Below are 13,183 nucleotides of genomic sequence, written 5' to 3' on the forward strand. Positions count from 1 at the left end.
ATATGTGCTTCATGGTATCCTGCAGGGATCAAGAACTATGCAAGCATAAGCAGTTATGATTCAGTTTTTTGGAAGTATTTATCTGTCTCATAAATATCACATACCCAGTAGCTTGGAGGCAAAAACTACATTTTAATCGGAAGAATGGCCATTTTATTGGAAAATTAACTTTCCTAATGTACTTAACTACAAGACCTATTTTCTTTCCATAACTATGATAGTTGGGTTGAGATGGAGTGATTGGTTCAAGGTCACACAGTGAGGTTTTGTGGCTGAAAGTAAACTACAATTTGGTCTCTTTGCTCGTAGTCCAACTTCTTAATCACAACTCCAACTGGGTGCGTGTCTTAGAGACAAGTTGCAGATCCACCATTGTGGAGTGAGCAGTTTGTATACCTAGGTGGGTGATCCAGGGATGATCCACCCATTTGCTACCGTACAATTGCAAGAAACCTGGCAAGGGATATTGCAGTTCCTTTTTGCTGGTTGTGCATCTTCCATCTCCTCTTATAAGAAAGAAGAAAAAGCGGCAGATTTAAGGACAATCTCAGATTCCTTTTTCTCCCTGGACTCTTTTAGCCATTCTAAAAGAGGCTAATCGATCTTATTTTCCCCTATCCTTGTACACACACACACACATTTTTCATTAATAAGAAAAACAGATATCTCCCCATGACCATCTCATCATCCCATCTATTTTGAACCCTGATTTAATGTTCAAGACAGATTCCTTGAGGGTGACAGTTTTTGACTCTCGAATAACAAGTTCTGGACATAATAGATGCTGCAAAAAGCAAGCACTTACTGCCGCTTCACTAAATGTCTTCCCTAAATGCCTGCCTTCCCTTTTGTATTGTCCCCCTTCCCTTTGGTTTTGTTAGCCGCCCTGAGTCCCTCGGGAATAGGGCGGCATACAAGTTGAATAAAACCTAAACCTAAACCTAAATGAATACGTCCTCAACGTATGACCATGATATAGTATAGAAAGAATGAGCTACATTTATCACCATATTGTTAAGATGAACTTGGACTATATTGGCTGATCCAGCCAGGCTGCCTCATTAAGCAATAAGGTTTTAAGTGAGTGGCACCTGATTTTACAACTGTTTTATTTTGCCACTGTTAAGCAAATCACACAGTTGTTAAACAAATCCAGCTAATCCCATGGGCTTTGCTTGTTGGTAGCCCCTGGGAGGGTTGGAAGTGGCGATCATGTGACCCCAGAATGTTGCAACCATTGTAAATACCTGCTTGTGGCCAACCACCTGAATGTTGACCATGGGATCTGTTGAAGATCTGCTGCTTCTTGCATCAATGGAAACCTTCTGGCACTCTGACATTTGTGACTCGCTTGCCTCACATCTATTGACTTACACAAGGGCTGCTTGTGTAATAATTGGCGTCCTTTATCTGCCTGCATTAGTAAATGTTGAAAATATTACATGGTGCCTCATCCATCTTAATTTGTTTTTCATCTGGGGAGATTTATTTGAAATCTGTTACCAGCCTTTTGTTTTGGATAGCTTTGGCAGGACAAATCAATGGATTAGTATTGCTAGGGTGCCCCCCAAATTACCTCTAAATTGTAGCAGCCGAGTAAGGAGTTCCATGTTGATTTGTCATTCACATCCGATGATTTTCTTTCTGTCTGTGAATCACGGCAAGCATTGTTTCCTTTCCCTGCTTACAAATCAATGCATTACTGAAGTTAATGGTAAAGCAAGTTGAATCTCTGTGAGGAGCTGCTTCTTATCTTGTATCAGTGGAGGAGGCTAGACGTTTGCATATAAAGAAAGTTTGTACTTATTCTATTGCCAAAAAGGTAGAAACTTTATCTCTAGACAGAGAAGATAAGATTTGTGTACAATTTGCATTTAGAAACCTTTGCTTTGATTTCATTAGCAATATATCTAACCAAACTGAGAAAAACAGTATTGAAATAATTTTGCACCTTGTGCTCAGTCTTCAGGCTAGGGGTTGTGACCCATTGATAGGCATTTTTGTTAACTTTTCTTATATATTGAGGACTGTCTTGTATAAAGTTAGACAGAGGGCCACCCCGATTTTGTCACTTTTCAGATTTCGTTAATTGTTATTAATGATTATGCATCAACAGCTTTTTGGAAGAATGTGCTTTTTCTTGCGGAGATGAAACTCAAGAATGAAATACAAGAGTTGAAGAGTATAAGTTATAGAATAAGAATAGACCAGAAAGTGACACTGCGTGTGAAGGAAGTGCACATACTGTAGGTATTGAGGTCCTGTAGTATTTCAACAGGAACAAAAGTTAAGCGCTTCATTAATCCAGGGCATAAAATAAATGGGTAGGGATTTTATTGAGCTGACATACATGTGAAAGGCATCTGAGTAACTTCGCAGATCATAAGCATTACACCAGCTAATAGCATGACCCAGCTGCGAAAGAAGCAGAAGCAACACTAGGCTACGTCAACACAAATAATATCAAGATGAAGAGAAGAGAAATTATTATTTTTATCTATTCGGTATTGGTAAGTTTGCCTCTAGAATATTGTATTCAGTTCTGGACACTGTATTTTAGAAAGGATATTGATAAACCAATGTGTCCAGAGGACAGCAACTAAGATGATAAGAAAAGCTTATAAGAAAAGCTTATGGGAATTTTTGGAAGCGTCGAGTATAGTTAGCTCAAGAGAAGGGAAGATTGGAGGGAGCCATGATATCCATAATAGGTATCTTACTAACATCTAAAGAGCTGTAGAAAGCAGGGCAGAATTATTCTGAGAAGTTTCTACCACCAAGCAACTGAAGCCTACTGGAAACCTAGAGCAAAGCAGTTGTTTCCCCACACTTAGTTGTTAAGAACTGTACTTTGATAGCCTTGTTTTGCTAGATGGGCAAGTAAGCTAGAAGAGATTGCTCTGGAAGCAAACTTGGCTAACCCACTAAGGAGCACTTCTTATTATGGCTGTTGGCCAAACATAATCTCCCAGATCAAGAAAGCCAATTGCATCTACTGTATTTCACAGGTGACCTGAAGCATGACTTTAATTCTTCTATTACAAGAATCAGGCTTATGTCTGGGAGTGTCACACCCTGCGTTGAGACTTATATGGCCAGTTCTGCCGTTCTATCTCAGGATACTTTATTACTAGTGCTAAAATTTCTCATGACAACGATAGTGTAGTTTGCAGGTCTTGAAAAGAAGAGTGAACATCAACATAAAACAACAGCATCTTGCCCGTTCCATTTGTTTAAACTGTAACAATGAAAAGTATTGTTTATTTTCATATCCTCCTGTTTTTTGGGTGACCCCAGGATCTTTCTGTGCCTGGTTGCCAACAGGCAAATGCAGGCTGGATTCTGGCGGATCAAAGAGGCTGAATTGGTGGCCTTTCAGAGATTTCCATCTTAAGAAGTACATTTCAAAACTACAGGGCCAGAACATCTACTGAACAGTATAATAGAGCAGAGTAGGGGGGCTCATCCTGTGTTGCTAAACCCTGCAAATCCCAGGAAGTGATACAGCAATGAAAAAAGATGTTAGAAAAGTGGAGGATTACATCTCTGTGTTAAAATGCACTGTTGAAGACCAGGCATTCGCTAACTCAAAATGTTGATAAGTTACCTAAAATTGAGTATAAATGTGTTTCTTTCCCCTTTGGGTAATGATACACAAATCCATACCCATCACAAGAGACACTTTTAAATTGACTTAAAGATTGCTGTGAATGCTAAAATATATTCAAAAAACTTCCCAGATATTTCTATTAAGAAAATTGATGAAATTGCCAATAGTAATTTGTACAAATGACATAAAGATCACCCAGTGATACTGTTTTTATAATACAGAATGTCATCTAATCACAACCATTCGTACGGTATCCATTTGAAGTTCCAACAGTGCTGAAAGAAAGGATCTACAACTGGTCCTCAAAGTTCACTAAATGTGGTTTTGGGTAATAAAGGAAAATATTTGGAAGTACTGTCCTAGGCTTATCATTAATTTGTTTCCAGAGTAATCTTAATAGAATTTATTTTTTTTCCTTCTAGGATTGTGGAAATATACAGTAGACGATTACAAGGCAAGTGACAATCTTTTGTTCCTCACCTAATGAAATGTATGTTTTGCCATTCTAATAGAATTTGCCATGCAATATCAAAGGGCTATTAATCAGCTGTGGCAATTAAAAAAAGAAGGCATTGATTTGTGCTGTCAACAATTTATTACCGGTACAGTATATCCCACTACACAGGAAGTTCCGTAGTCATGGAATTTGTTCATTCATTCGTTCATTCATTCATTCAGCTACTCATCTCAGGAAGTTACTTTGGACAGCAAACAATACCAAAGAGAATAAGAGCCATGCAGGATATCTGCATGTTCATCAGTGAGAAGCATTCTATCCTAGCTTCTAAATAAGCTAAATTTCTACATGGAACAATTTATAAATATACATTATCTACAGAAATATATATTTTGACTTGATAATACGGCCAGCCAATAAATATATTCCCCTCATTTCATAATATATAATGTATAATTAATGTATAATGTATAATTATACAAGCAGAGTAAATATTGATGGAGAGACCTGAATGGATTTGACAAATCTGTTGCCCAACCTTTCACCACAAGGTGGTGTTGCATCCACCAGGATTTTTTCTGCTTTACTTTGGGGGGGGGGAGGGGGCTGTCTCCAGATGTAGGTAGTTGCTTAACAACTGTTTGACGTTATGACAGACCTGGAACAGATGCTTTATGGCTGGTAAAGCACTCCCTGGCTGTTGTAAGATGTGCCACCACCATCCACCCAATCACGTGACCACATTTCGGTTGCTTGGCAACTGGTTCATCTTTATAACTGGTTGCAGTGTCCCATGGTCACCTGACAACGATGGTCTATGATTGCAAATCCTGTTCCAGTTGTAAGTCGAGGACCATCTGGGCTGTGGTATTCCGTATACCGAGGTCAGCACCTGCTTTTAAAAGGAGTAAGTGGGAAAGAGTTGATTCTTCTCTGGACTCTTGACAGGCTTCCTTCCATTAAGCAGACTTCCAGCACTTTCTTCACCAGTTGACTTTGTGGCCCATGAAAATATGATTAAAACTGACGATTTTTAATTTTTAATGAGTTGTGGCTTTAAGAAATTCTCTCCTGAACAGGATATTCATTTTTCTCTCTCCCCCCCCCCTTTTCATTGCAGTTCAGGAGCGCCTTACAAAACAAATTGCTGTTGCCATCACAGAAGCCTTGCAGCCTGCTGGAGTTGGGGTGGTGATTGAGGCAACGTAAGTTGACGCAAAATTTGTACTGTGTCCAAAGAGTCAGGGAATTGAAGGGAGGGGAGGGAGAGAAGGACTGTATGGTAAGAAACGAGCGGGAGGGGAAGAGAGAGGGGGAGGGAGGGAGAGAGGGAGGGGGAGAGAGGAAGGGAGAGAGAGGGGGAGGGAGGGAGAGAGGGGGAGGGAGGAATAGAGAGAGGTAGATGGGAGGGCGAGAGAGGGAGGGGGAGAGAGGAAGGAAGAGAGAGGAGGAGGGAGGAATAGAGAGAGGGAGAGAGGGAAGGGGGAGGGAGGGGGAGAGAGGAAGGGAGAGAGGGAGGGAGAGGGGGGAGGGCAGAATAGAGAGAGGGAGATGGGAGAGGGAGAGAGGGGGAGAGAGGAAGGGAGAAAGAGGTGGGAGAGAGGGAGGGAGAGAGGGTGAGGGAGGAATAGAGAGAGGGGGAGATGGGAGGGGGAGGGATGGAGAGAGGGAGGGAGAAAGAGGAAGGGAGAGAGGGGGAGGAAAGAATAGAGAGAGGGAGAGAGGGAAGGAGGAGGGAGAGGGAGGGAGGAAGGGAGAGAGAGGGGGAGAGAGGGAGGGAGAGGGGAAAGGAGGAATAGAGAGAGGGAGATGGGAGAGGGAGAGAGAGGGAGGGAGGGAGAGAGAGGGAGGGGGAGAGGGGGGAGAGAGGGGGGAGAGAGGATGAGGGAGGAATAGAGAGAGGGAGATGGGAGGGGGAGAGAGGGGGAGGAATGGAGAGAGAGGGAGGGGAGAGAGGAAGGGAGAGAGAGGGGGAAGAGAGGGAGGGAGAGAGGGGGGAGAGAGAGGGGGGAGAGAGGGAGGGAGAGAGGGGGGAGGAATAGAGAGAGGGAGATGGGAGGGGGAGAGAGGGGGAGGAATGGAGAGAGAGGGAGGGGGAGGGAGGGAGGGGGAGGAATAGAGAGAGGGAGAGAGGGAGGGGAGAGAGAGGGGGAAGAAGGAATAGAGAGAGGGAGAGGGTGGGTTTTCTGTGTTCAGTTTCCATACAGGTGGTCCTCGACTTAGCAACCATTTGTTTAATGACTGTTGCAGCATCCCCTCCAGTCATGTGATCAAAATTTAGAAGCTTGGCAACTGGCATGTATTTATGACAGTTGTGATGTCCTGGGGGGTCATGTGATCACCTATTGTAAACTTCTGACAAGCAAAGTCAATGGGGAGCCCGATTCACTTAACAGATGTGTCACTAACTTTACAGCTACATTGATTCAATTAACAATTATGACAAGAAAGCTTGTAAAAAGGGGCAAACCTCACAATTGTCTTGCTTAGCAACTGAAATGTTGGTCTCAATTGTTGGCATAAATGGAGAACTGCATATAATTACGTATCTATCCACCTATCCACCTATCTACCTATTATCTATCTATCATCTATCTATCTCAGGGGTGTCAAACTCGATTTCATTGAGGGCTGCATTAGGTGTTTGACCTCAGGGGGCCAGGGTGGGTGTGGGCAAGTGGACGTGGCCAGCTCGATGTCACTCCTGTCGAGGGTCACTGTGGTGGCCAAGTGCTGAGGCAGGACTTCCCTCAGACCTTCCCTCTCTCTCATTATAATCTTCCTTCCTTCCTTCCTTCCTTCCTTCCTTCCTTCCTTCCTTCCTTCATTCATTCATTCATTTCTTTTCTTCTTTTTCCTTCCCTCTTCATTCTCCTTTCTTCTTCCTTCCCTTCCTTCCTTATTTTTCCTTCCTTGCTCTCTTCCCTTCTTTGTCTTTGTCTTCCTCTTTCCCTTTCTCCTTTTCTGTCCCTTCTCAGATGCTCAAATGCAAAAGGGGAAACATTTCACCTTTCCTTTCATTTTACTTTTAGCTTGTTTTGCTGGCCTTCTGCCAATGAAAATGGAGCTCTGGGGAGTGGGGTGCATGCAGCCTCCTCCGGCCCCATTTTTGGCTGCAACAGCCTCCTGCAGCCCTCTGCAGTGAAAACAGAGCTTTGGGGTTTTTTGCTGGCAGAGGCACCGCAGGCTGGTCCTTTGCTGTTTCCAGGGCAGCCCCATGGGCCACATCTAAGGACCCTGCAGGCTGGATCTGGCCCTTGGGCCTTGAGTTTGACACCCCCGATCTATATCATCTCCCCTAATGGAGAATATATAGTTTCATCACCTCAGTGAATGCCATGGCTTAATCATGAATAAAAGCGTACATGAGAGTGAAAATATTGAAGATTTGATCTTTTAAAAAACTAATTCGCAAGCTATTATACTGAAATCAAGATCAGGTTGGATTTCAATTCTACAGCTAAAGCTTTCTATTCTACTTCTGCTGTTTTTTGGAGCAGAAAGAGACAGGCTGTTTTTTCCCCCAGCAAAAATATTTCCACTGGACTTTTTTTCTCTGTCTTTCCCTTCTGCAGGCACATGTGTATGGTGATGCGAGGGGTTCAGAAAATGAACAGTAAGACTGTAACCAGCACCATGCTTGGAGTATTCAGAGAAGACCCAAAGACGCGTGAAGAATTTTTGGCACTCATCCGTAGCTAAAAACATGCCATCGATTTTCCTTCCTGGACTGTCTTCTCTAGCATTGATGTTGAATCTTCTGCTGTTTGTGATGCTCCTTCTCCTTTTGGAAAAGTAACAGTCACTTTAACATTTCTGAAGTTTTACTGTGTTGGTGGCAAGTTCCAACATGTAGTTTCTTTGTTCATACGGTTCCTTGTGTGATTGGAGCATAAAGGTCCTGGAAATATTTTCTCAATCTATGTTATGTGACTGTTTTAAGGCCAATGTCATGCAGTGGCTGTGTGTTTTTGTGTGGGCTTAAGTCAGGTTGTTCTTGTCAAAGTCATCTGAAGTGCTTGAAGGACTTATCCTCACTGAGACAGAGAAACCCTTTGCCCTAATGTCCAGCAAATTTTTCCATCCTTTTTTCCAAGGCCAAGAAAGACAGGAATTAGAGGCTTTTTCATATTCTAGATGTTAAAGAGAGGGTGTTACTTCCTTCCCATATGATTAGGCATTCATTCATTTGTTCAGTCGTTCATTCCTGTTCCTTGTTTCAGAGCAGGGATCTCCAACCTTGGCAACTTTAAGCCTGGAGGACTTCAACTCTCAGAATTCCCCAGCCAGCAAAGCTGGCTGGGGAATTCTGAGAGTTGAAGTCCTCCAGGCTTAAAGCTGCCAAGGTTGGAGATCCCTCTTTCAGAGCAACTTGTACCACCACTTCCTCGGCCCTCCATTTTGTATTTCAGTTGCAGCTAGCCCAATTCTTCACTTTCACAATCTCTTTTCTTCTTGCAAATGAAAGTGGCCACATTTTCCTCAGGTGGATGACTTTGCTCTCCAATCCCAGGCAAGTAGAAGTCAAATTCCTTCTATCAATTTCCATTGATGAAATGGAAATTATGGCCCTTCTTTGTGTTCATCATTGATCTAATACTTATATATAATAGTTATAATGCTAATATAATTTTTTTTATAACTTTTGTTCTGAAAGACGCGGGGTCTAAAATCTTGAGCTACTTGTATTAATCTCATCATAATGCAGGAAACTGGATATCAACTGCTTTTCCTGGACAGGAGTTGCTTAGATTTGGCAAAAACTCTGACACTGAAGAGAAAAAATAAGTCATAGTTTGCCTGGCATTCATTTCACTAATGGGACCAGATAAAAAACGGAATTCCTTTTGAGGTGATGGGAGCTGAACAATGTACAAACCCAGCCCTCCTGCATAAACTGGGTCTATGTTCCCAGGAATTCTGGGAATTGTAGTTTCAACTCATTTGGAAGCCATTCAACTCATTTGGAGGATGAGCTGCCCTCAGGAATCCAGGACTGATCACATTTTTATAGGATTGAAACGTATTTTTCCCTTATATGAAATTGATTGGGATGTTCTATTTTAGTAAACTATAGTAAACGTTTGCCACATAATTTATGTTCAATATAGGTTGAGAGTCCCAGTGGTAGGTTTCAAAAATTGTTCGAACCTACTCTGCGGGTGTGGCCGCCTTTGTGGGAGTGGCTTGCCACCCATGTGACCGGATGGGAGTGGCTTGCCGCCCATGTGACCGGATGGGAGTGGCTTGCCGCCCATGTGACCGGATATGAAGATGCCGACGACACTTGTCAGAACCACCTTAAATTACCTCTCACACAGCACTGGCATGCATAAGAATATGACGTAAACTTGTTTTTTAAAAGGCATCTTTGGTTTGCGTTAAGACAACTTCAACACACGCAATGTTCTGATTGCACCACAAATGCAGTAGTCATCCTTACCTTTCACAGAGGCACTGAGTTTTATAAATATGAGCATGATAGTGTAGAATAATCATATCCAAGGACCAGTGAGTGGGTTTCAAAAATTTTTGGAACCTCTTCTGTAGGTGTGGCCTGCTTTCCGGGTCCACTGGTGGAACTTCTTCTAACCGGTTCGGTAGATTTGACGAACCGGTTCTACCGAATAGGTGCGAACTGGTAGGAACCCACCTCTGGTTGTGACTATACTATGGACACTACCGCATATTCTATACTGCACTATTTTCAGGACTTGCATTCAAGTAAGAACGATTTAAGTTACTTCTTGGATGTCAGCCTTACATTGTTTAAAACAACTTGGCCAATTTCAGACCACCTCCACTGCCTGGGATTCTGCATCTTTGCTAAAACGGGCCTGGACAGGAACATTTTGAACAGAATCCGTTTTCCGACAAATATGGAATAAAGGATATTGGGAGGCTTATAAAGAATAAAGGATATTGGGAGGCTTTAGCAGCCAATTCCTTATTTGTCTTGAGTTTTTCTATTTGTCTTTTTGCTGTTCAGAAGTGATTTTGTAAGTTAAAATTATGTGGAGAAAAAAACAACCCAAGGATCTCTGGAAAAATCCAGAGTTTTGCCTTCCTGATCCCCTCCTGGGTACTAGGTAATATGATAGAGTCTATTTCCTTGGCAGAGTTGGCAACTGCTCTCTCTCATCCTGTGGCCCTTGGCAAGTTCCCATCATCGGGAGGGTAAATCAGACATTTAGATCATGAAGCGGACAGTCTGCGCAGCTCCGGTGGGTTCTGGTTGTTTGTGTGAAGGACTTTGAAGGGTCTGCCTCAATTCAGCCCATGAAAATGCCAAAATGCTCAGCCGAATTCAGGCTTACGAAATCAACATCCAGAATTCCATGTTCTTAGACAATGTAATAATTTGCTCAGTTATAGTAGGAGAAAAGGAGGTGTGTATGGCACAGAGTTCCTTGTTTCCAGATGTTTTGTTCAGGCTCCCCTTTGGGTTTTGGGGGGATGTCATCATCCATTGTTTAGTTTGCAAGTATTTCTTTGCTGCATTAATTCAAATGGTCCTGGAACAGACTTCAACATGCAATTCTTAAATGGGTTTCTGTTGGATCCATGGCAGGATTCCCAGTTTTGCAAGCATATTTATAGCATGCAGAAACTACAGCCAATGATGCCTTTCTAACAAATGCCTTCTAGGGAAGTGGGCATTATTTCATTTCCACATTTCAGTTTTAGGCTTCTTCCTAAACCCAGGATCGGCAACCTACAGTTGCAGGCACCTGATTTCTTGTTTATGACTTAGAGCTCCCTGGCCATGTTGGTTAAACATGAAGACAAAATCTCTTGCAATTTGATACAGGATACATAAAAACTGCTATACAAGCCCTAAAATAGGCATATTGCTGTAACACCACCCCCATCTCCATACTCTTCCATGATATATAACCACACTCGTTTTTTGCTCCTAAGCCCCATCACAGTCTTAAATATACGGTAATATTGGCCAGCAAAAGTTGCCCATTTCTGAAATAAATAAGTAATTCTGGTTTTGGTCATTTCCTTCCTTCACCGTAAAGTCCTCAGCAGATGAGAGCTTGGGGAAGGTTCACATGGGAGCACAGCAACCCTGGTTTCTACAAATACGTTTTGTGGGGCCCAAAGTAGGTCAAGCTCCTTTTTCCCCTCTTGTGTAACTGGAATGTCACAAAAAGCCGCTTACTGGAACTGATCTCAATAATTGCCTTCTGAATTGAAAACACATTGAAGGAAGTTTTATAACCACTCTAATTAGAGAAAGATGGGATCAGGCCCACTCCTTTATGGGAGATGCTCATTTCACTTTATCCACTGGGCAAAGCTGCCTTGTTAGCAGGACCTGGTTGAAACAAGAGTGAGGCGTTGCCTGCTTCCCATTTTGCTTGATGGGCTCTTTTGATTAGCAACATTGGGAAGCAAGGATGGAGGCGGTGTAGGTCAAAAACCGCACCATGGCAGATGTAGTATCACAACCCAAATATTGTCACTTTTGTATATGGATTGGTGCATTCACATACAAAATGGCAAGGATCTTGCAGATTTTGTCACCCCCCAAACTGTGGATACTGCTGAGGTCATGGACAGAATTTTGCAGCATTGGCAGAGCCAATATTTAAGGGTTTTTTGGGTGGTGGGGACAGAATTGGCTGTTGGGGTTTTTTGAGGCAAATGCACAGGTTTAAAGTACCTCTTGCATCCTTTCAAATTCTGCTGATCCAGCCAATGTCCCTGTTTTGGAGAGATCTTTACAAGCCAAAATGGATGCTGTAAGGATTTCCTTTTTAAATTGCCAATTCCTCCAAATCGTGAAAAGAAAATCCACCACTATAGATACTGGTGAGGCCACAACACCATCAACCAAATTCCCTGTGGTCCCCAGTGACAGAAGGACACTACAGCATAATTTCCAGGCTTTTTTTTTTAAAAAAAAGGTTGCCCACCCTTGGACTAGGCAGATGCTTTGGATTCGTCCAACAAAGGCTCTGTTTAATTTTCTTATGGCTCAGTCACAGAAACATGTAGAGATTTGCAAAAATGTTCTTCGTTTGCCAGGTCTTGTCTTTCCTTCAAGAAGCACATCTGGATCCCCCCAACAATTTTATTGTTTGGGAGATTCAAAGCAACTTCCTGGCTTAAGTAAAGTTTTGAGCCTAAACGTCTCTGATTTGTACACTACGTCCCTCTAGGTTATTTTACAAATTGCACTGTAATGTCTCAAAGGTAAAATTGCACTGTGAAGTTGCAGGAGAAGCAAGTCGTTGCATCTGTGCTTAAAACAGGAAGAGGAAATAGCTACATCCAGCCTCTCTCTCTCTCTCTCTCTCCCTCGTTCTCTCTCGTTTCTTACAATGCAATCCTTCCGACATACCTTTTAACTGGTACCTGGATGCATCCTTAATAGCACTGCTTCCTCTCTTGCCTAGTTTGGAAGTGCATGAGGGATGCAAAGAAGTCAATTTCCATTCCTTTCCCTGGAAGAAAGGAAATTCCAAGTGGCTTGTTCTCTTTGTGGCCTTAATGTATTGAGATCCTTTGGCTCAGTGAATCCTATTTATAATTTTTGTGAACTCTTTCTCTCTGGTCCTTACTGCCTTTACTATTACACCTATGTATGTTCATAAGTACGTGTTTATCCAAATATGTATAGGTACATGTATGTAAATCATATGCAATTTGCTGTTGTCTCTCCCTCCAAATTCTGGCCTATTTATAGTATTAAAATGCAGCGTTGATCACTTTTGGAGATAGTCCCCTGTGTGATTTGTGAATGCAGTGCTCTTTTTTACTTGCTAAATACCGTGGCACATGGTTTTATGGCCAGGCTGGTGTGGTGGTGCCCTGTGGTAGTGTGGGTCAGCAGAAGCAGAGAAGGCAACATGGGGAGTGAAGGGTCCTTGGCAGTGGTGGGATTCATTTTTTTTACTACCTGTTCTATGGGCGTGGTTTCGTGGGCGTGACATGGCTTGGTGGGCATGGCATGGCTTGGTGGGCGTGGCATGGCTTGGTGGGCATGGCATGGCTTGGTGGGCGTGGCAGGGAAAGGTTACTGAAGGTTACTGCAGTGTGGAAGGTTACTGCAAAATCTCCATTCCCTCCCGATCAGCTGGGACTCGGGAGACAGAGAATAG

The 13,183-nt window shown here is 42.7% G+C and overlaps 1 protein-coding gene across 1 annotated transcript in view; it reads left to right on the forward strand.

Moving 5' to 3' along the window:
* The window catches only part of GCH1 (GTP cyclohydrolase 1), a 37,743-nt gene extending 29,757 nt beyond the window's left edge, over window positions 1-7,986 (forward strand). Inside the window, exons 4-6 of the mRNA XM_087728292.1 lie at window positions 4,033-4,064; window positions 5,188-5,272; window positions 7,643-7,986. Coding sequence (XP_087584418.1) covers window positions 4,033-4,064; window positions 5,188-5,272; window positions 7,643-7,769 — 244 coding nt within the window. The 3' untranslated portion in view covers window positions 7,770-7,986. The remainder of the gene's footprint in view (window positions 1-4,032; window positions 4,065-5,187; window positions 5,273-7,642) is intronic.
* Window positions 7,987-13,183: the final 5,197 nt, after the last annotated feature.

This window comes from Thamnophis sirtalis, unplaced genomic scaffold (genome assembly GCF_051295495.1).
Source record: "Thamnophis sirtalis isolate CommonGarterSnake01/CBP01778 unplaced genomic scaffold, rThaSir2_p1.2 scaffold_1, whole genome shotgun sequence".
In the NCBI taxonomy this organism is placed as follows: Eukaryota; Metazoa; Chordata; class Lepidosauria; order Squamata; family Natricidae; genus Thamnophis; species Thamnophis sirtalis.